At 46.4% G+C, this 25369-nt stretch overlaps 1 protein-coding gene and 1 long non-coding RNA gene across 2 annotated transcripts in view; one reads left to right on the top strand and one right to left on the bottom strand.

Annotated features, from left to right (window-relative positions):
- The window catches only part of CTDP1 (CTD phosphatase subunit 1), a 189103-nt gene extending 163969 nt beyond the window's left edge, over nt 1–25134 (bottom strand). Inside the window, exons 1-2 of the mRNA XM_045006141.1 lie at nt 24474–25134; nt 9364–9447 (exon numbers count right to left, since the gene is read on the bottom strand). Coding sequence (XP_044862076.1) covers nt 9364–9447; nt 24474–24778 — 389 coding nt within the window. The 5' untranslated portion in view covers nt 24779–25134. The remainder of the gene's footprint in view (nt 1–9363; nt 9448–24473) is intronic.
- LOC123364218 lies at nt 3–24485 on the top strand. The gene is made up of 3 exons (XR_006577038.1): nt 3–225; nt 645–721; nt 23970–24485. It is a non-coding gene; the product is annotated as an uncharacterized LOC123364218 (long non-coding RNA).
- Nucleotides 25135–25369: the final 235 nt, after the last annotated feature.

Here is a 25369-nt window from a genome sequence, read left to right as displayed (position 1 = left end):
AATCAAACAGGGAAGAAAATCAAAAGTTTCAGTCAAGTACATTTCAGTGCTAATGATTTCCATCAATGAAGGCGGTTAATTATTAAAAACTGCAATGTCAAACAGCCACTGTCAAAAATCATGATTTCATTTAATATATTGATTCAGCATGGTACACCCTTTTTCAGAGGATCATTACAGCACCAATTACTGAACAAAATGGATGAAGCTTGCTTATAATATCATGTAAGTATAACTATTTGCTGTAACTTTTGTTACTAGAACTCTTAAGAATATACAGAATATAAAGATGATCAGGATTAAGTTATCTTTTATTAAGTTTTACATCTGTTGCATTTGCTCTAATACACATATTTTAGAACTATTGAATACAGATTTAAAAGGACATCAGTAAAACAGTTTATTTAAATTTGAATGATTAACCTAGTGTTAATCAAAGGTATGAGATTAAATTTCTCTTCTCCAAAATAGCTGTTTGAAGTTCCTTAAAATGACTCACTCCCTGAAGCCCACAATGACTTGTATGCACATACTTGAGAATATGGGCAATGCTATTACATACCAATAGCAACATGGCTGCATACTCTGATTCTTTATACAAAGAATGTAAAGAACTACTGTACATACCTTGCTTCTCTCTACAGGTACTTTCTAGAGGACAGATTACAATGTGCAATTTTTCTCTGAAAGCTCACCAAGGAGCGACACCACAAGGTATCAGGTTGGTATCTTAACTTCTACATAAAATGGGTTAGTTTACAAGCAACGGCCAGCCTGGCTACCTCATCCTGAGATCTCTATACCAAGTGCCTATATTTCTGGTTCATGCCTCACTACCCCCAATAAAGATTCATCAGACCAAATTTCACCCTGTCCTGTGTTTTCAATCATGTTTCACAGGTGTTACTGAGGACAGAATCTGGTATTGCAACTGGAGCCAGAATTAAGTTCACTCTCCCATGAGCATTTAGTCTTCAGTTAAGAACAAAAAAAGGAAAGAAAAAGGGTGGGGAGGAAATCTGTCTCACAAAAACAAACCTGTACATACACAGGAAGCAGACCTTTTAAGATTAGAACCCAATTTAAGGGATGATCCACAAAACGAGAAAATTACTTCCCCCTCATTTTTTATAGGCTAAACTGATGTAAGCAAGGAGTCTTTAGAACTACAGCAGACACAGCCAAGCTTAAGGTCTACAGGGTCTGTGCAAGCTTCTCCATACTGCTCATATAATCCCACTGCATCATGACATGCAGCACCACCCAATATTCTACTAGTTGGTACGTTATGAAATAATTATGCAAATGTTACTTAATGGGAACAATAGTCTGAAAAAACCTGCTTGACTCGTTTCATTGAGTCAAGTAGTATTCGAAAATACTATGGATTTCCCAAAATCAAATGCAAGTTCATTATCTATTCCCTTCACCCAATCTATAAAATGTATTTCACTCTGTCTTTCCTTCCTCATCTCTTTGGTTCATATTCCAGTGTGCCTCCAATAGTTTATTCATACAGATATCTAGTCTCTTTTCTAAAAATACATTAAACCTCATTTTAGGTTATTTATTGCACATGAATATGAATTTAACAAGGAGACATGTACCATTGATTGAGACACTTAACAAGATATGGTAACGTGCTGGCTGTGCACCCATTTTTCAAATCAGGAAAGTGGTGAATCTTTAAAGTTGTGTCTAGTGTAATTCTGACAAGCGTAATACAAAGTTTTCCCTGTAGTACTGTCATTTATCACTCCCAAGTTCAATCAAACCCAGAAAGCATTTTGAACAAAGTAAGCTGACAATGTATCAAAGCAGTTCAGTACTTTACTGGGAACATAGGTGACATTCACTATATAATACGACTGGGTTAATCTGGAGAACATTAAAATTATTATACAAGGAGCTAAGGAAAATTATAGTAGCAGTGATGCTATAGTTAGGATTAGGGAGGCAATCTCATTCTAGCACCAGAATCAGGTACAGATTTAAGGCTTGCTTAGCATTACAATACAGCTGTCTGTGTTATTTTTATTAGATGCCTATTTTCTTTTACCAAATTAGTTATTTGTTTTACAAGATTAATATTTACCTGCTTTAATTCATTAAAATTATACTACTATTACCTGGACTAAACATTCCAGTGTGTGGGATCATGAAGACACACACTTCTGAGCAACAACTGAACCAAGTTATCAGATTTAATGTCTCCACAACTTCACTCAAGATTGTATCATTTCTTACATAGGACCACTTACTGTAAATATATGTGGTCAACAACCAGAAGATAACCAGCTGTTACTGTGAACTATCAAGGAAAAGACGGTTACTCACCGTAGTAACTGTTGTTCTTCGAGATGTGTTGCTCCTATCCATTCCAGTTAGGTGTGCGCGCCGCGCGTGCACGGCTCTTCGGAAGATTTTTACCCTAGCAACTCCGGCGGGCCGGCTGGGCGCCCCCTGGAGTGGCGCCGCTATAGCGCAGGATATATACCCCAGCCGGCCCATCCGCTCCTCAGTTCCTTCTTGCCGGCTACACCGACAGTGGGGAAGGAGGGCGGGTCTGGAATGGATAGGAGCAACATATCTCGAAGAACAACAGTTACTACGGTGAGTAACCGTCTTTTATTCTTCGAGTGATTGCTCCTATGCATTCCAGTTAGGTGATTCCCAAGCCTTACATAGGCGGTGGGGTCGGAGTTAGATGTTGCAGAACGCAACCGCTAAGCCAGAGGCTGCAACAGCTCTGGACTCCGTGACCAATGAGGCAAAGGTGTGGACCGAGGACCAGATAGGTGTACAACACATCCCCCGAAAGGGTATGCGAGCCAGGAAGGCAGCTGAGAAGCGTGAGCCCTGGCGGAATGTGCCGCAAGGTGGCTCTATGGAACATGGGCCAAAACAGAAGAGGTGCAAGTGCACAACGTCATTGAAGATGAAATCCTCTAGGAGGAGACAGGTATGCCCTTCGTCCGGTATGCCGGTACGATGAAGGTTGTGGGGGCATTACGAGAGGGCTCTGTCCGCTAGATATAGATTGCGGACGCCCTACAGATGTCGAAGGAGGGCAACCGTTGCTCTCCTTGCAAAGAGAGTGGCTTCGGAAAGAAGACCGGAAGGAAGATATCCTGGTAGATATAAAAGGCCGACACCTCCTTAGGGAGGCAGGTCGGACGTGGTAATAACTGCCCTTGTCCTTGAGGACACAGTATACCTTGAGCCTATTGTGAGAGTCTGAAGCTCGGAGACTCGTGTGGCCGCAGGAAAGGGTACCGGAAACTGACTTGCAGGACAGTTATATCAACGAGCATGTTGACATTGGCTCGAATAGGGCAGTCATAAAACTGGTTAGAACCAGATTGAAGAGCCAGGTTTATGGCGGGGCCCCACTGGGGGAGTGTATAAACGCTCCAAGCCCTGAGGAACCAGATGGAATGGAGCGGGAGCTCGGTGGGAGAAACCTTGCGCGTTTTGGAGCAGCATAAGAAACGCTTCCACTCGGCCAGATACTTCAACCGAATGGACGATTTTATACCACCCCGGAGAATCCCGTAGAACCGAGGTCGAACAACGTAACTCGGATCGGTTTAGCCACGCAGGAGTCCTGCTGTGAGGTGCAGGGATTACAAGAGCGGGTGGTGAAGGTTGCCGTGATCCCGCGTCATGGGGTCTGTGCCACGAGGGTTGCTACCGACAGGTGTAGCAACATGGTGTGCCACTGCTGCCCAGGTTACACTGGAGCGATCCCGATCAGGGGCACTCTGTCCCTGCGGAGTTTGAGTAGGACCTTGTGGACCGGCGGGGACAGTGGAAAGCGTACGGTAGATGGCTGATCCACGGCCTCAGGAAAAACCTCCAAGACCGAGCCTGGGGAGAGGCCTTGGAACGAGGAGAATTTCTCTCTCTCTGCCCGTTCTCGCAAGAGCGAGGAGGGCTATGCGGGGAAAGACCCACTTCTGGAAAACGGAATAGATAAAGACGGGAGGAAACCACCACTTGTGAGACAGGAAGGATCTGCTGAAGCGATCCGCCAGCTGAATCGCCTGGTACACAAGGCAGACTGCTCTCAGCTCTCGGACATTGATGTGTAAGGCCAGCTCTTGCGCTGACCGAAGGCCGTGAGTGCGAAACTACGCCAGGTGCGCACCCAGCCGAGAGATGGGCTGTCTGTCATGAGGGACCCTGAGGGGTGAAAAACAGCATCCCCGGATGCACCGGGGTGGACGCCGACTCCCGGTGGAGGGAGCCTAGGCTGCTCGGGGGGAACGAGCCGACCACGAGTATGCCATCTCTGCCCGGGTGGCACACCCAGGTGAGCCATGATTGAAGTGAACAGAGGCGAAGCCTGGCATGTTTGGTTGCAAACGTGTAGACAGCCATGTGACTCAGGAAACCTAGGCAAGTGCGAGTCTGGAGTCCAGGACAGCCCCAATGAATTCCCTTCCCTGTATGGGAATCAGAGTGGATTTTACTATTGATCATCAGGCCTGGACACAGGAATAGGTTCGTGTCGATGCCCACACGACTGGTACTTTGGGCCCGGTGGTTCTACGAAGGAGCCACTCGTCTAGATACGGAGAACGTGTATGCGACGGTGGCGAAGAAAGGCGGCGACTACAGCCATGCACTTTGAATACCCCTGGGCTGTATAGAGGCCAGCCGGGAGGGCCGTATACTGGGAATAACGATGGTAGGCCCCAAACCGAGGGTACCTTCTGTGTGGAAGAGAAATGGTGACGTGAAAATACGCGCCCTTCATATCGAGGGCGGCGTACCAGTCTCCGGGATCCCAGGATGGGATGACGGTCGCCCTGGGTACCATGTGGAACTCTGCATCGTGACTTGTTGAGTTCCCGCAGGTCTAGGGTAGGTCTGAGACCTCCCTTCGCCTAGGGGATTAGGTTTCGCCCTTAGGTACCTCCTGTATAGCTCCGATGAAGAGGAGCGTCCGCACCTCTTGCTAGAGGAATCGCTCGTGAGAGGGGTCCCCAGGAGGGGCGAGGATGGGTAGGCTTTTGCCCCATTGGTGGTTAAAAGTACCCTAATTTCGGCTCCTTTGGGGTCCGGATTGATGGCCACGACCGTGTAAGCCACGCCCGCTGGCCAAGTCCTGACTTTGTCAAGGTGCAGGGTAAGAGCGGAGGCTGGGGACGGAAACGTCGGCGCTGAATCACTGGCGTGTGCATGCCGAGAGAGAGAGAGCAAAGTGACCCTGCTGCCCTTTAGGTTCTGCAGCCTAGGGCCAGTGTTTTCAGAGAACAGGCCTGTGCCATTGAAGGGCAAGACCTGTATCGCGTGCCGCAGCTGCGAGGGAAGGCTCGACAACTGGAGCCATGAAACGCGCCGCGTGGCAACACCCGAGGCCAGAGTCATGGCAGCGGAGTCAGCTGCGCCCAACGAGGCCTGGAGGGAAGCTCTCTCCAGCTCCGTCCTTTGCTGCAGGAGGGCATCGAACTCTTGACGGGAGTTCCGAAGAAGCGACTCTGTAAATTTGCCCACTGCTACCCACAGTAGCGGATAAGTAGGGCTTGCTGGTTCGCTACACGAAGTTGCAGGGTCCCCTCCGGGTACATCTTACGGCCCAGTAAGACCACACGCCCAGCCTCTTTGGATTTAGGGGCTGGTCGCATTTCGATTAGAGGAGGGCCGGAGGGGCATGTTCCTGCCCCCGCCTCATCTGGGAGGAGGAAGAAGAAAGGCCAGGGACAAGCGGGTCCTGTGTGGGCTCGAGCTCCTGGACGACCTCCTGATCCGGTGGGATCTGGGAGCCCGGTGCCGAACCGGGGGTTGCGCTGTACCGGTCGGACGGAGATGACTAATTGTCACCCCTGGCACCCAGAGCTCCGAGGGAACGGAGCGAGATGGGGTCACCGGTACGCCTCTGGCGTGGTAGTACACTCAAGGCGTCCAGAATGACCACTGATAGGTCTCCTGGAAGACTCTGGAGGGCACATTGGAAACAGAGTGCTACGCATATGAAGTGTCCGCACGGGACGACACTGATGCGTGGCTGGATGGCCCTGGAGGAGCTGAAAGCTCTTGGTAGAGTCTCCGTCTGCAACTGACGTCGCTCGATGCGGCACCGGGGATCGGTACCGGTAGACAGACCGGTACCGAGAACGGGACCCGCCACCGAAGCTGTGCCGGGCGGTCGACCGAGGGTGCGAGGCTCGATGATCAGGAGTGGCTACGAGCGTCCCGGTGCCTGGGGCTTGATCGGTGCTGAGTGTCCCGGACCAGGGATCAGAATGCTGACCGGTGCCGCGAGCACTACTGGTACCAACATGGAGAACGGTGCTGAGACCTAGATCGGTGACGGGACCGAGAACATCTGCGGGATCGCGACCCTGAACGGTGCCGCTCTGCGGTGCCGAGGTAGGGTGGTTTGATCAAGGCAGGCTTGCCCATCGACTATGTAACCCCCACCGGCGGTGCCGGGGGTTGAGGCAGCGCAGATGCTGTCGTTGCAATCAGCCCCCTCGCCGTGGACACTGTCTCCGGCGTGGAGGGAATAGTGAGCTCGACCCTAACTGGCACCATGGATGCAGCTTCATAGCGAGCTCGACCACGGCCTGTACCGGGGAGCGTTCCAGCACCGGACTCGACGGCTTTTGCCTGGCCAGAGTAAATGGTGCGGGCATTGTCGGTGCCGCGGTAGAGATCGGTGCCGGGCGGTCCCACTGAACATAGCGCTCGGCTGCGGAGCAGGCAGCTCGGACGCAGCATCCTAGCGAGCTCGACCACGGTCCGTACCGGGGAGCTTACCAGCACCGGACTCGACGGCTCTTGCCTGGCCGGAGCTAACGGTGTGGATACTGTCGGTGCCGCGGCAGACATCGGAGCCGGGCGATCCGACTGAGCATCGCGCTCGGCTGCGGAGCAGGCGGCTCGGACGCAGCTTCAGAGCGAGCTCGACCACGGTCCGTACCGGGGAGCTTTCCAGCACCGGACTCGACGGCTCTTGCCTGGCCGGAGTGAAAGGTGCGGATAGTGTCGGTGCCGCGGCAGACATCAGTGCCGGGCGATCCGACGGAGCGTAGCGCTCGGCTGCGGAGCAGGCGGCTCGGACGCAGCTTCAGAACGAGCTCGACCACAGTCCGTACCGGGGAGCTTTCCAGCACCGGACTCGACGGCTCTTGCCTGGCCGGAGTGAAAGGTGCGGATATTGTCGGTGCCGCGGCAGACATCGGTGCCGGGCGATCCGACTGAGCATAGCGCTCGGCTGCGGAGCAGGAGGCTCGGACGCAGCTTCCGGGTGAGCTCAACCACGGTGCGTACCGGGGAGCTTTACAGCACCGGACTCGACGGCTCTTGCCTGGCCGGAGTAACTCTTCATCCTCCAGGAGAGGGGTCCATGCCGAGGGTATGTCGGTAGCGACGGTGGTGCCAGGAGGCCTTGCCGGTACTGGCGATCCGGTGCCGAGGGAGCGCGCCGTGAAAACTAACTAGCGCTCGGCGCTGAGAGCGGAGGAGCAAGAGCTGCCTCCTGCAGGAGCTGTTTAAAATGAAAGCCCCGCTCCCCTTTGTTCACTGATTAAGGGCCTCACAAATGCGGCACTTATCTGGGAGGTAAGATCCCTCGAGGCACTTAGGAGAAGATCTCTTGTCGGCAGCGGCTTGCGGCCGGCCGAGCATTAGAACACGCTGTGGACCGGGCATCGGACCCGGCACCGAGTGAGGGGAAGGGGATAAACCCCAACCCCTGTAAAATAAATACACTATACTATTCTACAAACAGAGTTAACTACACTATAAACAGAACGAGAGAAAACTACGAGTAGCTAGGGAAGTGGAGGTCAGCTAAGCTGCGCTCCACTGTTCCAACGGCCGTCACGGGCGGAAAGAAGGAACTGAGGAGCGGACGGGCCGGCTGGGGTATATATCCTGCGCTATAGCGGCGCCACTCCAGGGGGCGCCCAGCCGGCCCGCCGGAGTTGCTAGGGTAAAAATCTTCTGAAGAGCCGTGCACGCGCGGCGCGCACACCTAACTGGAATGCATAGGAGCAATCACTCGAAGAAGAAGCAAATTTCTGCACTAGACAAAGAACAAGCTCCCCTTTATTCACATCTTTTTGAAATACAGAACACTAACTAGATCTCTGCAGTGTCGAAATCGTTACACGGAACAGAAATTCAAACTTCAGTATTCTAGCCATTTATGCTAGCTCATAGTTTTATTTATATCCTCATTATTGTGGGTTATTAGATTAAGGATTCTAATGTGTAGAGTATATCTTAAAGCAGTTCTTTTCAAATGAAACTATTATCAAGTGATATCTTTTGATAATAAACACACTGCATTAATACCCTTCTATAAAAAGGCATTTTAACGACTGCATTAATCATGAGTAAAGCTACGAGTCAGTCATGGAGATCACAGATTCAGTGATTGTGTGAGACCTCTGTGACATCCTCAAAATTCCACCAATTCAGCTCCCACCTCCTGGGGCTGAAGGCCAAGCCCTGCCACCTGTAGCTTAGCTTCCTGGGGCCCCCTATGGCATGGAGCTCCAGGCAATTGCCCTGCTTGCTACCCCCTAATGCCAGCCCTGTGTACATTTCTGTGATTTTATTGTTTATTGCCTACATTCTGTCTGTGACTCTTAATAAAAATACCTGTGCCAAAACCTTAGCCTTAGTCATTAAACTCAGCAAGAACAGAATTGCTTCTATGCCCTGCACTAGTGAATTTTCAGTGCACGGTAGCAGGTGCCACACAACCAGTTAATGTGCAAGATTCTAGTGTGCTGCATAGATTTACACTTCAGCTTGTCAGGCATTAACTAAACTATTAACAACCTTTGCACTCATAGTCTTTTAAAAGTTACAGCTGAACTAAATATGCACTATTTACTTATTTGGGTTTTGTGACTAGTTACATGTGAACCTAAAGGGAAGAAAGAAGTTATTAATTTAAGAAGTTGCTCTACACTGACAGATGTGCTCCTCAAGTAGTACAAATATCCATTCAGGATGAAATCATGTTTATATAGTGCTTTAAATACTGTAGTAAACTCAGCTTTCTGAAATATTGGCATGAACTTGCTGATCTCTACTCTCTCAGTACAGTGATATCTAGAAAGGTTTGTGTGTACTGGCTTCTCTTCCTGTCCCAGAGCATCAACTTTTCGCTTATGAAATATTGAGTGCAATTACATGGATTTCTCCATCAATAGCTAGTACAATACTTTCAGATTCCTAATGATTCTTATACCCTTAATTCATAGTTGCTAGTAGCAGCTAAGGTCCACCACTTTAGAAGGGACAGAGAGAGAAGAGAATCTAAGATCAATGACATTTTAAAAAAAAAATCTTAATTTTGTGTCAGTGTAAGTAGAAAAAAGCCTAAATAATACTTACTGAGTCAAGTCCTGGCCACATTCTGCGCATAAACCTTTCATAACAACAGGATGGCTACATCCTTCCAGTCTCACCAAAATGCCTCTGAAAACAAAAAAAACAACAACATTGAATTCTTTAATAAATGCTGATTTATTAAACATTTAAATTTATAGCAATTCACCAATAACCGAATCAAGTTTGAAGTATACATAGAATCATAGAATATCAGGGTTGGAAGGGACCTCAGGAGGTCATCTAGTCCAACCCCCTGCTCAAAGCAGGACCAATTCCCAACTAAATCAAAATTTTAAACATTTCAATTATGATTCAAAATTGCTTTGAATGGCCCATTCAATAAGAGGTATGTAGTTTGGCTCAAAGGTTTAAGAAGAGGCCAGTTAAGTATTACTGATTGAATTATTCAATTAAAACCTTTATTAAAAAACTCCCAAATATGCAATGGTGTCAGCTTATCTCAAGAGCAGAGATTACGGATACAGTATATTAACCAAACAAAAGTTTGGGCAAATAGTTCTTCTCAAATTACAGTTAGATACAACTTGCTACTTACACACTATATCCCACTAATCATGAGAGGAAGGGGTTCTGATTAAGTTTGGATTTAATCTTTGGTTCATTACTTTCTTGTTTGGGGGGTTAGGAACATCTAATGGTCCAATCTTTTTATGTGACTATTTTCCTTTATGAATCAAGTGCCTAAGGTCTCTGATAGGCACATTGTGTAAGTATCATAAGTTAAAATGAAATACACACAGTACCATTTAGCTTTTTAGGCAACAGGTCAAAAAGCACAAATGTAAAAATTGAAACTTGAAATGGAGATACTTTAGTCCACCTCTGAGACCAAACCTTGTCTACAACACAGGAAGCCTGAATACACAGCAGGCAGACTCAACTGTGATGCGACTAAAGCACTTCATCATTCAAATCCTACTCTCAAGCTTCAAAACAGTTTTAAAATATAATGATTTGAGCTGAAATACAAGAGACTTTTGGATTTCATCAACAGTCTCTGGGGGAGCCAAATCAGAGAGTAGAAAGCACTGTACCTATTAAGAATTTAAAAAGTCAGACAAAATATAATTAAGTCCCTATACCTGCTCATGACAGTGGGACCCCAATGTATATCCTGGTCATTTTAGGACTTAATACAAAAAGAAATTAATTAGCTGAAAAAATAATATGGCAGCACTTTTAACCCTGTGCTTTTCCCAGTACATATTTTGGCTCTGATAAAGTCTCTTTGGCTTTAAACCTGTGGCACAATAAGCCAGCATCAACTCAAAGCTCAAACTCTCGTGCTCAAATCATCTCTCGGTGAAGAGCGCAGACATTATGGGCTGTAGAATTCCAACAAGGGATTAGTTTTTAAAAAGACACCTACAGATGCTTACTTCCAGCACAGTCACATGTTTCACAGTGACAGGGAAGGAGACCGCAGTGTTAACAAAATTGAGGCTAATATTGCAGATTCCAGTATGCTAATACTGACACTCCCCCACCCCACCCCCCGCCTTTAGAAAAGCTGGATCAGTCAAGTTAAGGTTGTTAAACATTTTCATAATGAAGACCATATACTTAGAGAAAGACTGTCTCATGGATCACTTCCCTTTCTCTAGGATTATTGATAGTACAGCCCATCTCTCCTCATCCTGGGAGCCAATCCATTAACATCTATCTGACAATTATTTATGTAGAAAATATATGTATTTTTAGCTTTTTTTGATGGAATAAGTTTTGTCCTTTTAGTAAGGTAATCTTATTGGCTACTTTTCCTCAATACCATTTATCCTCCTATTTGTTCCTTTCTCACCTCCTGGTCTGTGCTCTTCTACCAGTTGGTAGCCTCATCCTTTTCATTGTACAAGTTTCCTTGTTACCCTCTCCTCTCTCCCCTGCACCTAATTTCTGCACTTCCATTCCTTCCCCTGGCTTGACATTCTATTTCCACTGGTTGCTAAGAGTTGCATCCCACTGATGCATGAAAATGGCTCCTGTTTTCTGCCCTCCCATTTGTTCTTGGAACCATATACTAAGAACAGGAAGGCCAAAAAAAAAAAATTGCATGCTCTGGGGATGTGCAGCAGGAACACTCAGAGCTCTACAACCCAGGTAATATTTGTAATCAGTAAGTTCATATGGGTGAGATGAAAAACCTGACTCTACTGATGGCATGTTAGAGGGCTCAGCAGCTCCATGTACCTAAGCTACCAAGTTCAATTTCTGAAAACGCTGTAGGGGAATAGACATTTTGGGGCCCAGAGCATATAGAATTTGAATTGAATATGCCACGTTTAAAAAAAAAATTTTTTTTTTAAATCAGTTAAATGCATAGGCCCTGGAGATTTTTTGCCTTCCTCTGCAGCGTGGGGCACGGGTCACTTGCTGGAAGATTCTCTGCACCTTGAGATCTTTAAACCACAATTTGAGGACTTCAATAACTCAAACATAGGTTAGGGGGTTGTTACAGGAGTGGGTGGGTGAGATTCTGTGGCCTGCATTGTGCAGGAGGTATGACTAGATGATCATAATGGTCCCGTCTGACCTTAAAGTCTATAAGTATCGATTTGTCTTTCCCCATTTCCCTTCCTTAAATCTACCATCACTAGATTCTTTGAACAGAACCAGACTTTTAGCCTGGAGCACAATCCACATGTTAAGAGATGTTAAAGTTGTCACATACAATACAAACACCACTAAATATTATATATGCACAGCAGGAAATTTTCTGATATGAGTCGTTAAAAAACAAAAACATGATGCATGTTTGAAATCCCCTTGTTAATCCAATTCTTCCATAAACCACCATCTCCAACACATTCTGGAGGGACACAAGACAGCACCCAAAAGCAGGAACATGCAATTGAGAATCCTGGACAATGCAAGTTCCCCAAGCATGACTATTATCAACTGGGTGAAATTTCTGTTTAAAAACTGACTACTGAATGTCACAAAAAGAGAACCAATACAATTAGACAACTTTAACTAAGGGTATGCACCCACCCATTTTTTAAAACAAACTTGGGATTGCAACTTTTTAATAAGCAATCATGTACTAAAGTTGCAGATTTCAAGACTCAAGTATGTAAGTGTGAGAAAACAAATGAGTAGGGAAGCCAACTAGAATAGCCTGCTTTAGTGTAGTGCAGAACTTTAACACAGCAGAATGCCTATGAACTATTTGGAGATTGAGAAGTTCATAAAACTATCAAGACGTTCACAAAACTGAACATCTCAAAATTACAGTACGTTTAGTATGTAAATTAATCACTGAAAAATTAATAAATTCTATACAGAACAAATGGTAACACATGCATAGCATGCCTGATTTTTCTGTGTTAGAAAGAATTGCATTTCTTTGCTGTCAAATTTCTCAGTCTTTCCTATGTCTCATCTCTGTCCAACAGTGTTGGTTTTGGTTTTTTAAAAAAGGTTCAGCGATCTTACAGTCTTCTTTTCATTCAAGAGCATCCTTGCAGACACAGTACAGCATCACCATTCATTCATGTCCATGGCTTGTTCCTCCATTATGCCCAGCCTAGTCATGTCACTGCATACATCTTGCCATTTAGTTGATGGTCAGGCTCTATGTCAAACGGACTTTGGTTGTGTTTGCATTCTATCTTCTATTTATCGTCTACAGTGTTTCTACCATTGTAAGAGTCTCGATTAAGCCAATCCTGTACCCTAATTTCACATTCTGCTCTAACTTCATTTGTTTTAAAATCATTCCACTTTACACCTGCCATCTTCTAGACCAGGGTTTGGCAACTTTTCAGAAGTGCTGTGCCGAGTCTTCATTTAGTCACTCTAATTTAAGGTTTCGCGTGCCAGTAATACATTTTTACAAGGTCTCTTTCTATAAGTCTATAATATGTAACTAAACTATTGTTGTATATAAAGTAAATAAAGGTTTTTAAAATGTTTAAGAAGCCTTATTTAAAATTAAATTAAAATGCAGAGCCCCCCGGACCGGTGGCCAGGACTCAGGCACTGTGAGTGCCACTGAATATCAGCTCGCGTGCCAAAGGTTGCCTACCCCTGTTCTAGACAACTCTCAGCTCCAGTCTTCTAATGTCTTTCTTTTAATGCAGCAGCTTCCAGACCACAGAGTAATACTGTTAGTACACTGGTTTGATATATTTTCACTCTAGTACCAAACAGTGCTTTTATCAGTCCAGAATTTTATTAGTTTCTATACAGGACTTGCGGCTAAGGCACATATGCTTTTATATTCGTGTTGATGGTTCCATCAAGGCTGGATAAAACTTCCTAGGTAACAAGATTCTACTTGGCCTATAGCTTCACCGCTGCTGCAGTGCAACACTAGCTATTGTCCCTTTTTCAAGATTCAACCACTTCATCTTCTTGGGATTTATTTTAAGTCCCAAGTCTACCAGTTTTCCAAGATGGCAAGGATTATCATCATCATTTATTCAAATGCATCTGCCAGTTGTACAACGTCGTCTGCATAAGCTAAGGATCTTAACTCTAGATCATCTGACATCGCATCCTCCAACTCATCTAAGAATGATAATGGCTAGTTTAAGAACCTGATGAAAGTGGCAGTGATGCTATGCTGCCTTGCCTTACACCAAAATTTGACATGAACCAGCTCCTTGATTTTTGACCACTTCTTACGGCACTCCAGGAGTCTTCAGAAATGGCTTTTATAAATTATAAAATGGGTGCAAAGTAAAGGCCAAGCAGGTCACCTTACTATCCCTAACAATACTAAATTTTTATTTCCTTTTGAGTTAGGAATGGAGATGTTATATGTACAAACACCATCCTACTTCTAATTTCAGCCTTCCCAATTGACGTGTAACACTCCAGCTATATGTGATTTTCAAGCTTCATGCACAGATTCACTGCTAGCTTTACTTTCATGCCAAGTCAGTCTCAGTAAACTATCATGAAAAGAAAAACACTGAAGACAATAACAACCCCTAAAAGAGAAGGAACATCATAGCTTCCCCATCGGGAAATCAAAGAAGAGATGGAAACATTAAAAATTTAAGGACACACTCAACAAACTTGTGCAATAGGTCATGAACCCTGGTCAGCTTTTTACATCAAAGTGTATATTCCTAAACACCACCAAAAAGAAAGTCACACCGGCCCTCAAGACAATCCACTCATCCAGGGCAAGTAAGAAGCTTTCATGGATAGGTCCCAGCAGTTTCTGCAGAATTTAAGTTTGCATTTATAGCCTTTATGGTTGCAAAAATAACTTTCCAAATATTAAAGTAAGCAGTGCTGTTCTCCTACATCTGCAGACAGACAACTCTCCAATGCCCCTGCACACTGCTTTGCCAAGCTGCACCAGAGTGAAAATTGACTAGGCTTCACTGGTACTATCCAGAATCTCATTGACTTGATTCTTGCCAGTTAAGCTGCTGCCAATTTCACTCTGGGACTACTTAGCAAAGTTATAAGCAGCAGCACCAGCACAGAATAGATCTATTCACTATGGAGGGTAAAACAAAACAAAAACAACAAAAAAAAGATGGGGGAAGGTGTGGAACATGGAAGACACTCCACTTACAGCATCCTGCTAAGAATCCCAGAAACTGCTCCAATTCTAGTCACAAATATGAGGTTGGTTTCTCACCCTAGGCACTACCCCTTAGATGGTCTCCACTATCTTCCATATCAATTTATGGCTGCTAGGTTTAGACCTCTAACAAATACCTGACAAAAGTGTCCAAGCCTTATACAATGGTGGAGAAGACTAAATTGATGAAATACATTTAGAGAGATGTAAAATGCATATATATAAATTGGGAGAGAGAAGGAAAGAAAATACAGGAGAAAAGAAAGTTTGAGACCCACTGCTCTTTTACTGGTGACTCCTTTCACATCGCAAGCCTCTGAGTGCGACTCCCCCCCAATAAGTTAATCATAGTGTTTAACATATTTAACACCATTATAAATGCTGGAGGCAAGCAGGGTTTGGGGTGGAGGTTGACAGCTTGTGACCCCCCATGTAATGACCTTGCGACCTGAGGGGTCCCGACCCCCCGTTTGAGAATCCCGGAGATAGAGGAAACCCTGTAGAAAAATGGAGAGTGCACAATAAGGGAGGAGAGAAGATAGGAGACATTAGAAAAAACCCAGGAAGATACATATTGTGATCTATTATTAGAAAGAAAAAAAGTAGAGAGTGAAGCCAAAGGAGGAAAGAAAGTAGGAGAGATGTAGTACGTCGTGGTGGTCAAATGTTATTTCACCAACTTCTTCACTGATAGATACATTTTAAATCATATACTTTTTTTTCCCCTTTCAGTATTCAATCAGCGCTATAGCTGGCCAAATATTTGACACATGCAAGTGAAATGTACTAAATAATATAGTAGGAAAACATTTCTATGTGACTAGCTGTAGCTACCGATAAGATACATTTATTAAAATGTTATTAAAATCTGATCATGTTAAAATAAGCTATAGTACACAACAGTACACAGACATGTTATTCCTTTAAAATGTAGAATGTGTATCTCTGAGAGAGTGAGGGGAAAGATATTTTTTCCTGTAGCAAGCAGACTAAGTACCGAGGCTAACTGCAGTCAGGTCTTCCCCCTCCTCCAATTCCTGCTCTCCCTTCAATTTTCTTAAAGTCAAATTATACATGAAATAAAAATCCAAACAGCAACACCTTACATTGTAAGATTTTTAGCAACAGACATTTTTTCCCCTTTGATCAAAAAATCAGTCGCCTCTTAAGTGTCTTTTTCACTGGAATCCTAAAAACATTTCAGCAACAGAGAATGCTACGACTAAGATACACTATAAAATGAATCACATAATAAATACAGCCAGATATTAAGATAAAGCAGGCAAACATCTTGGAATTATGAGGTAGTAATTCCATTAAGGAGTTTTGCCAACATGAATAATGAAAGTGAACTCAAGTGATCTGTGTAGGTATCAGGACCCAGAGATGAAATAACAGCTTCACATTATAAAAGTTTGCTTTGTTTATGTAAAAACACTATTCCAGTACAATGCCCTGACATACCCTTTAACACTAACCTCAGTAGAAACAGCTGGTATTAAAAAGTACATTGCCACTTAAAAAAAAAAAAAAAAAAAAAAAAGCAGCAGCAAATATACATCCTAAAAATACACAGAGCACAGACCAGCAAATTTTTGGCATTTTCTTCATGCCACAGAAGTTGGTGAGAATTCTTTGGGCTTGGCTACACTTACAAGTTGCAGCGCTGGTGGAGGCTTTCCAGCGCTGCAATTACACCCTGTCCACACTTACAGGGCACAACCAGCGCTGCAACTCCCTGGCTGCAGCGCTGGCTGAAAACCTGGTCGGGTTGGGGTATAAGGAATGCAGCGCTGGTGATCCAGCGCTGCTCATCAGATGTGGACACTCACCAGCACTTTAATTGGCCTCCTGGGAATAAGGCGTTATCCCAGAATTCCTGTTCAGCCACTCTGCTCATCAGTTTGCACTCTACTGCTCTGGCCTCAGGTGACCCGCCCTTTAAATGCCCCGGGAATTTTAAAAAAAATCCCCTTCCTGTTTGCTGCAGCCAGGTGTGGAGTGCAATCAGTTAATCTTTCCAGGTGACCATGCCTCCACGCGGCAAACGAGCCCCAGCATGGAGCAATGGCGAGTTGCTGGACCTCATTAGTGTTTGGGGGGAGGAAGCTGTGCAGTCCCAGCAGCGCTCCAGCCGTAGGAATTATATCTTTGAGCAGGTATCAAGGTCTATGCTGGATAGGGGCCATGATCGGGACGCGCTGCAATGCAGGGTTAAAGTAAAGGAGCTGCGGAGTGCCTATTACAAAGCCCGCGAGGGGAACCGCCGATCCGGCGCTGCCCCCACGACCTGCCGTTTTTACAGGGAGATGGACGCGATACTTGGGGGTGACCCCACTGCCAATCTGAGGACCACGATGGACACTTCTGAGCAGGGTGGGGGACAGGAGCAGCAGGAGGAGGAGGAGGCGGCAGTGGCGGCGGGGGTGGTGGAAACCGCGAGTGAAGCTACTGGGATGGGGGAAGACACCCCAGAGTCCCAGGAGGCATGCAGCCAGGAGCTCTTTTCAAGCCAGGAGGATGGTAGCCAATCGCAGCAGCCAGCAGTTGCTGAAGGACAAGCAGAGCAGCGGGTTACCGGTAAGCGGCTTTTATTTTCTGGGTGGAAAAGTTTTGGGAGAGGAGAGGGGGTTAGGGATGCATGCATGCCTGCCTAGATGTGGAATAGCCCATTGATGTGGTCTATCACGTCGCGGTAATCGGCTGCAGTAATCTCCTCAAAAGTTTCAGCCAGAGCGTGGGCAATGTGCCTGCGCAGGTTTATAGGGAGAGCCGCTGTGGTCCTTGTCCCAGTCAGGCTAACGCGTCCGCGCCACTGTGCCGCGAGGGGTGGGGGGACCATTGCTGCACACAGGCAAGCTGCATAGGGGCCAGGGCGGAATCTGCATTGCTGCAGAAGACCTTCCCGCTCTTCCCTTGTGACCCACAGCAGGGAGATATCTTCTAGGAGTAACTCCTGTGGAAAATGTTGGGAGACTGTTTAGTGCAGATCCCCCCTGCAGCTGTTTGCTGTCCCCAACGCACAGAAAGCCCTGCATAGCCATGAAACACCCAGTACCCCTCACTCGCCATTTCGTGGCTTCTGTTGTGTTATGTGTGTGGGAAAAGTATGCTAAGGTGAGGACTGAAAACTCCTTCAGTGTGTGGGAATTACTGTCTGGATGAGATAATGAAAACAATGCTACCCTGTTAACTGTTGCCATTTTTGCCTTCCAAAAGTGACCTTGACTGCTGGACTGACCAGATCTACCACTGCACAGAGACTGCAGAATCTGAGGAAAAAGCCCCAAAAGACCAAGGAAGACATGCTGAAAACCGTTATTGATCACTCTGCTAGAGAGAGTAAACAGCTGCAGCAGTGGAGAGAAAGGGAAAGCATGATCCGCCAGAGACATTGGCGGAGAAACGCTGTGGCAAAGAGGAAAAGCACAAACCAGCTGCTAGACATCCTGTCGCGCCAAGCGGACTCTCTCCAGGCTCTCGTAGCCATGCAGGCAGAGCAGTCCCGTGCTGCCCCACAGCCCCCCCCCCCCCGTCCCAAACTTTTTTCTCTTCTGCCCAAATGTCGGCTCCAAACCCCCTTCCCCAGCATCCAGGTTCTTACCACCACCAGCTGCCTCCAACACCTGTACGTTCACCAACCAGCCCTGAGAACTACGACCCTTACCCTCTGCACTCAACCCCCATCATCATGCAGTATATGCACCCTGAAGTGCAGCAGCCATTGCACAGCACTCCAGACAGGACATATGCACAATTGTGACTGTACAGTTCACCAACCCACCCCCCTGCCCTTTTAGGTTCCTGAAATGTTGTGCGTCTGTCAATGAAGTTTTTTTCTTTTCAATCAAATAAATCTTGGCTTTGAAAACAGTCTTTATTATTGCAGATAGTGAAAGATACCTTATCCCAGTAAAGAAACAGTCACTGCAAATCATTTTACGGAATAATAGAATCCTAACAGTGTAACCACTGCACTTCACTCCCATGCAAGGCAGCAAACATTACTGTTGGCTTTCAGCCTCAAATTCTTCCCTCAAGGCATCCCTAATCCTTGTAGCCCTGTGCTGGGCCTCTCCAGTAGCCCTGCTCTCTGGCTGTGCAAATTCAGCCTCCAGGACTTGAACCTCGGTGGTCCATTCCTGACTGAATGTTTCACCCTTCCCTTCACAAATATTATGGAGGGTACAGCATGCGGATATAACCGCGGGGATGCTGCTTTCCCCCAAGTCTAGCTTCCCATACAAGGACCTCCAGCGGGCTTTTAAACGCCCAAAAGCACACTCCACAGTCATTCGGCACCGGCTCAGCCTGTAGTTGAACCGGTCCTTGCTCCTGTCAAGCTTCCCTGTATAGGGTTTCATGAGCCAAGGCAGTAACGGGTAAGCGGGGTCTCCAAGGATCACAATGGGCATTTCGACGTCCCCTACTGTGATCTTCCTGTCTGGGAAATAAGCCCCTGCCTGCATCTTCCTGAACAGGCCACTGTTCCGAAAGATGCGTGCATCATGCATCTTTCCAGGCCAGCCTGTGTAAATGTCAATGAAACGCCCACGGTGATCCACAAGCGCCTGGAGAACCATAGAGAAATACCCCTTCCGATTAACGTACTCTGATGCTAGGTGGGGGGGTGCCAGAATAGGAATATGCGTCCCATCTATCGCCCCTCCACAGTTAGGGAAACCCATTTGTGCAAAGCCATCCACAATGTCCTGCACGTTCCCCAGAGTCACGGTCCTTCTTAGCAGGATGCGATTAATTGCCCTGCAAACTTGCATCAACACGATTCCAACGGTCGACTTTCCCACTCCAAACTGGTTCCCGACTGACCGGTAGCTGTCTGGAGTTGCCAGCTTCCAGATTGCAATAGCCACCCACTTTTCCACCGTCAGGGCAGCTCTCAATCTTGTGTCCTTGCGCCGCAGGGTGGGGGCTAGCTCAGCACACAGTCCCATGAAAGTGGCTTTTCTCATACGAAAGTTCTGCAGCCACTGCTCATCATCCCAGACTTCCATGATGATGTGATCCCACCACTCAGTGCTTGTTTCCCGAGCCCAAAAGCGGCGTTCAACGGTGCTGAGCATTTCCGTGAATGCCATAAGCACTGTAGTGTCACACGCGGCAGGCGACTCGATATCATCGTCGGACTCCTCACTGTCACTTTGGAGCTGAAGGAATAGCTCAACTGCCAAACGTGTTGTGCTGGCGACACTCATCAGCACAGTCCTCAGCAGCTCAGGCTCCATTTCCCACAGAAATCATGATTCACAGACAGAGAGTAAAAAACAGAAAGAGACTCACAACGGCGCCAAACGTGGCCGGGAAGACTGTGAATGCTGGGATGTGAAGCGATGCACCACGGGGCGTTGGCACAGGAAGCGGAATGACCCACACACTTCCTTCCCCTTCTCACAATACTCAGCGCCAAAATGGGACAAGGTGCTCTGTGGGATAGCTGCCCACAATGCACCTCTCAATACAGCGCTGGAAATGCTGCAAGTGTGGCCACACTGCAGCGCTGGTAGCTGTCAGTGTGGCCACACTCCAGCGCTGGCCCTACACAGCTGCATGACCAGCGCTGTATCTCTCAGCACTGCAACTTGTAAGTGTAGCCAAGCCCTTTGATGTTAACACAACTGCCACCCCTGCCACTTACAGTCCTAAGTTCCTTGATCTCTCCGGTAGATTCTTTTTATTTACACGTGCACCCTCACCATGTGACTTTTTAATCATAGCTCAGTGTTAAACAGGGAAATTGCCAACCTCTCAAGACCCCTAATGTACCTTCCTTTAAGGGACACTCACATTAAAGATGTCCTTACTTGTTTTGTTATTAACCATGCCTAAAGGGAAATGTAAATTATTAAAATGGAAATATTTTTTAAAAAATCTAAATCGGTTTATAGTTTACTCTTTGTAGTTCTCTCAACCTGGATGGTAAAAGTTAAATTGACTCTTCTGTTAAGTTGTCGTGAACTAGCTCAATGGTAAAGTGTTTGGGTTGTAAATAACATTTCCATACAGTGATTTTAAATACAATTTTATAAACGGTTTTCACCAATACTTTCAGAAACAATGTATAGAAATATTTCTGTACATCTTGGGTTTTTAACAAATGAAGCTGAAAGCAACAGCTGACCCAACTGAAAGGCCAGCAAATCCCTTCCAACATCCCAAGAGATCAGTATAAACCAAGGGTAAGCAACCTATGGCATGTGTGCCAAAGACGTCATGCAAGCTGATTTTCAGCAGCACTCAACACTGCCCAGGTCCTGGCCACCAGTCCGGGGGCTCTGCATTTTAATTTAATTTTAAATGAAGTTTCTTTAACATTTTTAAAAACCTTATTTTCTTTACATACAATAGTTTAGTTATATATATATATATATAGACTTATAGAAAGATACCTTCTAAAAACGTTAAAATGTATTACTGGCACGCGAAACCTTAAATTAGAATGAATAAATGAAGACTCAGCACACCACTTCTGAAAGGTTGCTGACCCCTGGTGTATACACATGTAATTTTTCTATATAGGTACTAATATGGCCCCCCTGTAACTGTAGTATCTGATTGATTCATAATCTTTAGTATATTTATCCTTACAAAACTCCTGTGAGGTAGGGAAATACTATTAGCACATTTTAAAGTCTGTGACAGAATAGGAAACTGAATCTGTTTCTCCCAAGTCCCAGACTAGAGCCATAGTCACTGGACCATCCTCTTTCTCTGTTACAGGTTGTCAATTTTCTCTTACAGTTAACTCATAAAATACTAAATTAACAGTGACCTACAAACAAATGTACTACCTCAATATTCAAAACTCCAGGTGACAATTTGCCCCAAACCAATATTATACCACCAAGCACAGCTTATATGGCAACTAGAACATTATTAGTCAATAACAACCAGTGTATTTCTTTTCTGAAGGGTGTAATGCAAACATCTGCTAATTCCAATCAAGAGGATAAGCATTAACTGAATCCAACACACAATTTGTGCACAACTTTTGTGCATACACCGACATCAAATGTTTATACTTACTGGAAACTAAGTCTAACATAAATCCACACTCCACTAGTTTTTAGTATGTGCAAGCTGTCTGAAAATGTTGTCGTCTCAAGTCACATAAGCCTATGTATGTTAATTTAACTATGACTTAGAAATGAGAAAGACAAATATAAGCCTTGCCCTGACACAGCATGATAAAGATGTCCTTGTTTTTGGTTAAGGTACATAACTGTATCTCTCCCACACCATCTAAATACCAATTTATTGTTTCATAGTTTTAGTCCTCATATGCTCGGTATCCTTCCCACCACAAAGCCCTTTAGCAGAACCTTCTGGCATACCCTTGTTCCAGATTAATATTGACAAAACAGGTAATGTTTTTAAAATATACTTTGCCTCATACTAAGGCAGCACCTTTAGAAACCTGTAGTTCTATCCCCTCCCCACTCAGTTTTATCACAAGAATAAAAATGACTAAAAGAAACTGCTCTCAATGGGAAGGAGAACTCAATGGTCTTTTATATATATTACTTCTATTATTGACTGATAAAAGTAATTTTGTTGATATATGCTTTGATACTAGTTTCTTGGATCTTAGAAAAGACCCAAAGTAAAGTTACGCAGATATATGTATATGTCACTGATTTTCAATAAAGGAAGTTTAGGCCTGGTTGCATCCACTTAAAATATCAAAAGAACTGCAATAAAAGAAAATAACTTGCCATCGTAAAACAAAGGAAATAGAAGGGTTCAATGGTTTCCTGTTGAGAAACACCTGTTTGAAGTGTAGAGCAGCAAAGCCATTAGCCCAATTTAACCCAGAGAGCTGAAAAACATGCTAGTCACAGCTGGAAATGAAAAGACAAACTATTTAACATTGTTAACAAGTTAGAAGTCAAATCAATAGATTATATGAGAACTGTTAAATAATGGGAAATATTTGTCATTTAATCTCTCTCAATGTTGAGAGTTTGTCACTAAAATGTTTTAATACATAGGGTTGGTATACAAATATTTTAATGTTTATGGCAACTGTTGTAGAAAACAAGAGTTCTTCTATTACTGCAAAATTGATCTCCAGATTAAACTTTCATTTTAAACAGAAAAATGTTAGCTTCCTTCACTATTTGATCTTCGCTCCTGCAACACACACAACAAACAGGAAACTACTGGTTCAAAAATACATTAAAAACACCTATTTGCACAGATCTGTGTTAAAAGCACTACTGTATTAACACTAAATGGTAATCCATGTACAATATTCATTTCAGTGGCATTCTAGAGCATATGCAGAGGGTGTTTTTGTCTGTCTCCAACCTCCAGCCATTGGACCATGTTATTCCTTTCTCTGCTAGACATATATCATCACTATAATTCTTTATAGGCTTTTTCTGTCACACTCATAGGATCTGAGCAGGTCACAAATATGAAATAGTTTATCCACACAATAACCCTGTGAAGCATAGAAATATTATTGTCCCATATTACAGATAAGGAATTTGAGGCAAAGAGAGAGGAAAACATCAATGTTATGAAAGCTATTTCTGGAGCTCGCCTTGCCTTCTCCTTAACACAGATGTTAGCAGCATCAAGGACTAGCATAGTGCACTCCTAAAATTTAGGATGACCTAGCTACATCACCCAGGACTGTGAAAGTTTGCTGCTGGGAAGAATTCTTTTCTAGACCAAGCTTTCATCTCTCCAAGAGGTGCATTTAATACAGTGACCAAAAAATCCCATCTATTGCTGTAAGTGTCCACATTTCAGTGGTATAGCAGCAGACACGCTGAGCTCTGTCTTCCTGGATATATAACTTTTTCAAGTGATGTTTATGCTGTCAATTTAAATTATTTACTCAAACTTTTACACTGATGTGCACTACAGATGAATCGCTCATGTCAGTTAGGTGGCGGCGTTTTATAACTCGGGGCTGGGAGGTGGCTAGTAGCCCCAGTCCAGTAAGCGAGGGGATATGACAGTAGCAGATGGAAGAAGCTCCGTGTAACTGGTGATTGTTGTGTTGTTTTATCCACAGGAAGAGGCGCTCAAAGCACACAGCGGACACTCAGCAGAGGAAACGGAAAACGAAGTTCTCTGAAGCTGAACTGGTCCGAAACCATAACTTCAGTTGAGCAACTCCCACCCCTGCGACAGCGCATATGCGCCTCTAGCTAGTCGCTCGGGAGGGCTGCGGGGCCGGACCGCCGCGAGGACGCTCAGCCAGCGGCAGCCACGAAGTTAAAACCAACCGGAGACGGGGGGGAGGCGGAGACGCACACGGTTTCGCGAGACCCTGCGACTCGCCCAGCCCAGCCCGCCACCCTCCAGGGTCCCTCTCGCTGAAGCGCTGCCCGAGCCCCGAGGCTGCGGCCCGGCGGGGACGTTCACGGCAGGCTCCGTCGGGCCGGAGCGATGCTGCGGCCAGCACCGTCTCCGCGAGCCCCCGGCAGCGGCCTCCCCACATCCCGCCCGGCCGCCCGCCTCCCTTCCTCGGCCCGTGACGCAGCCAGGGCGACCGCGCTTCCCCTCGCCCCCTTACCCGGGCGCGATGACCTGTCCGGGCCGCGCGCAGAGCTCGCGCACCACACCGGGCCGCTCCGCCTTCACTCGGCGCTCGGCGGCCGCTCGCGGGGGCCGGGCGCCGGGGCCCTGGGCCGGGGGGGTGGCGGCGCGGCCCGGGGGCGGGAGGGGCGCGCACAGCGCCAGCAGCGACCCGATCTTCACCGCCGCTCCCGCTGACACCTTCCACTCCAGCAACCGCAGCGCTCGCGGGCCCGGCACCCGGATCTCGGTCACCGCCGCCCCGGGGCCCTCGGCGGCCCCTGCTCCTTCCGCCTCCTCCATGGCTCCGGCGGCGGCTTGTCCCGGCCCCAGGCCGCCAAGGAGAAGGTCGCTATGGCAACGCTCCCGCCACTGACTCAATAATGGGCTCCAACGCTGGGCTGTTGTTCTCTCCCCCCCCCTTAAAAAAATCCAAACAGTCACGAGCGGCGCCGACTGGGCGCGAGGTCACGGCCCCGATACGCACGCGCAGGGCACTCTACGCACGCGCCCGTCCAGACTTAAAGGGACAGTAACGCGGAACTCGCTTCCCGGAGCCAGCGAGGGAAAGACTCGCGCACATTGACTCTTCCCGCTCCGGGGAAGGAACGTGACAACCACGCCCCTCCGGCCCACACTTCCGGCACCACGTGCTGACCTCACAATCAACAGCGAGCGCGTGCTCACCTCCCGGAACTTAATAGGTGGTCTACACACACACACACACACGAACCCGCCTCAATCCCGGCATGCAACGCGGCACACGAGAACTACGCTTCCCGGCAGGCAAAGCTCCATATTGACCTTCCCAGCACCTCAGGAACTACCACTCCCAAAATGCATTGCTCCCATTTGCCCCGCGCGCGCCTGCGCGCGTCCCCCGCACTAACTTGC

The sequence above is a fragment of the Mauremys mutica genome, chromosome 2 (assembly GCF_020497125.1).
Source record: "Mauremys mutica isolate MM-2020 ecotype Southern chromosome 2, ASM2049712v1, whole genome shotgun sequence".
In the NCBI taxonomy this organism is placed as follows: domain Eukaryota; kingdom Metazoa; phylum Chordata; order Testudines; family Geoemydidae; genus Mauremys; species Mauremys mutica.
This window is presented reverse-complemented; position numbering and strand designations above follow the sequence as displayed.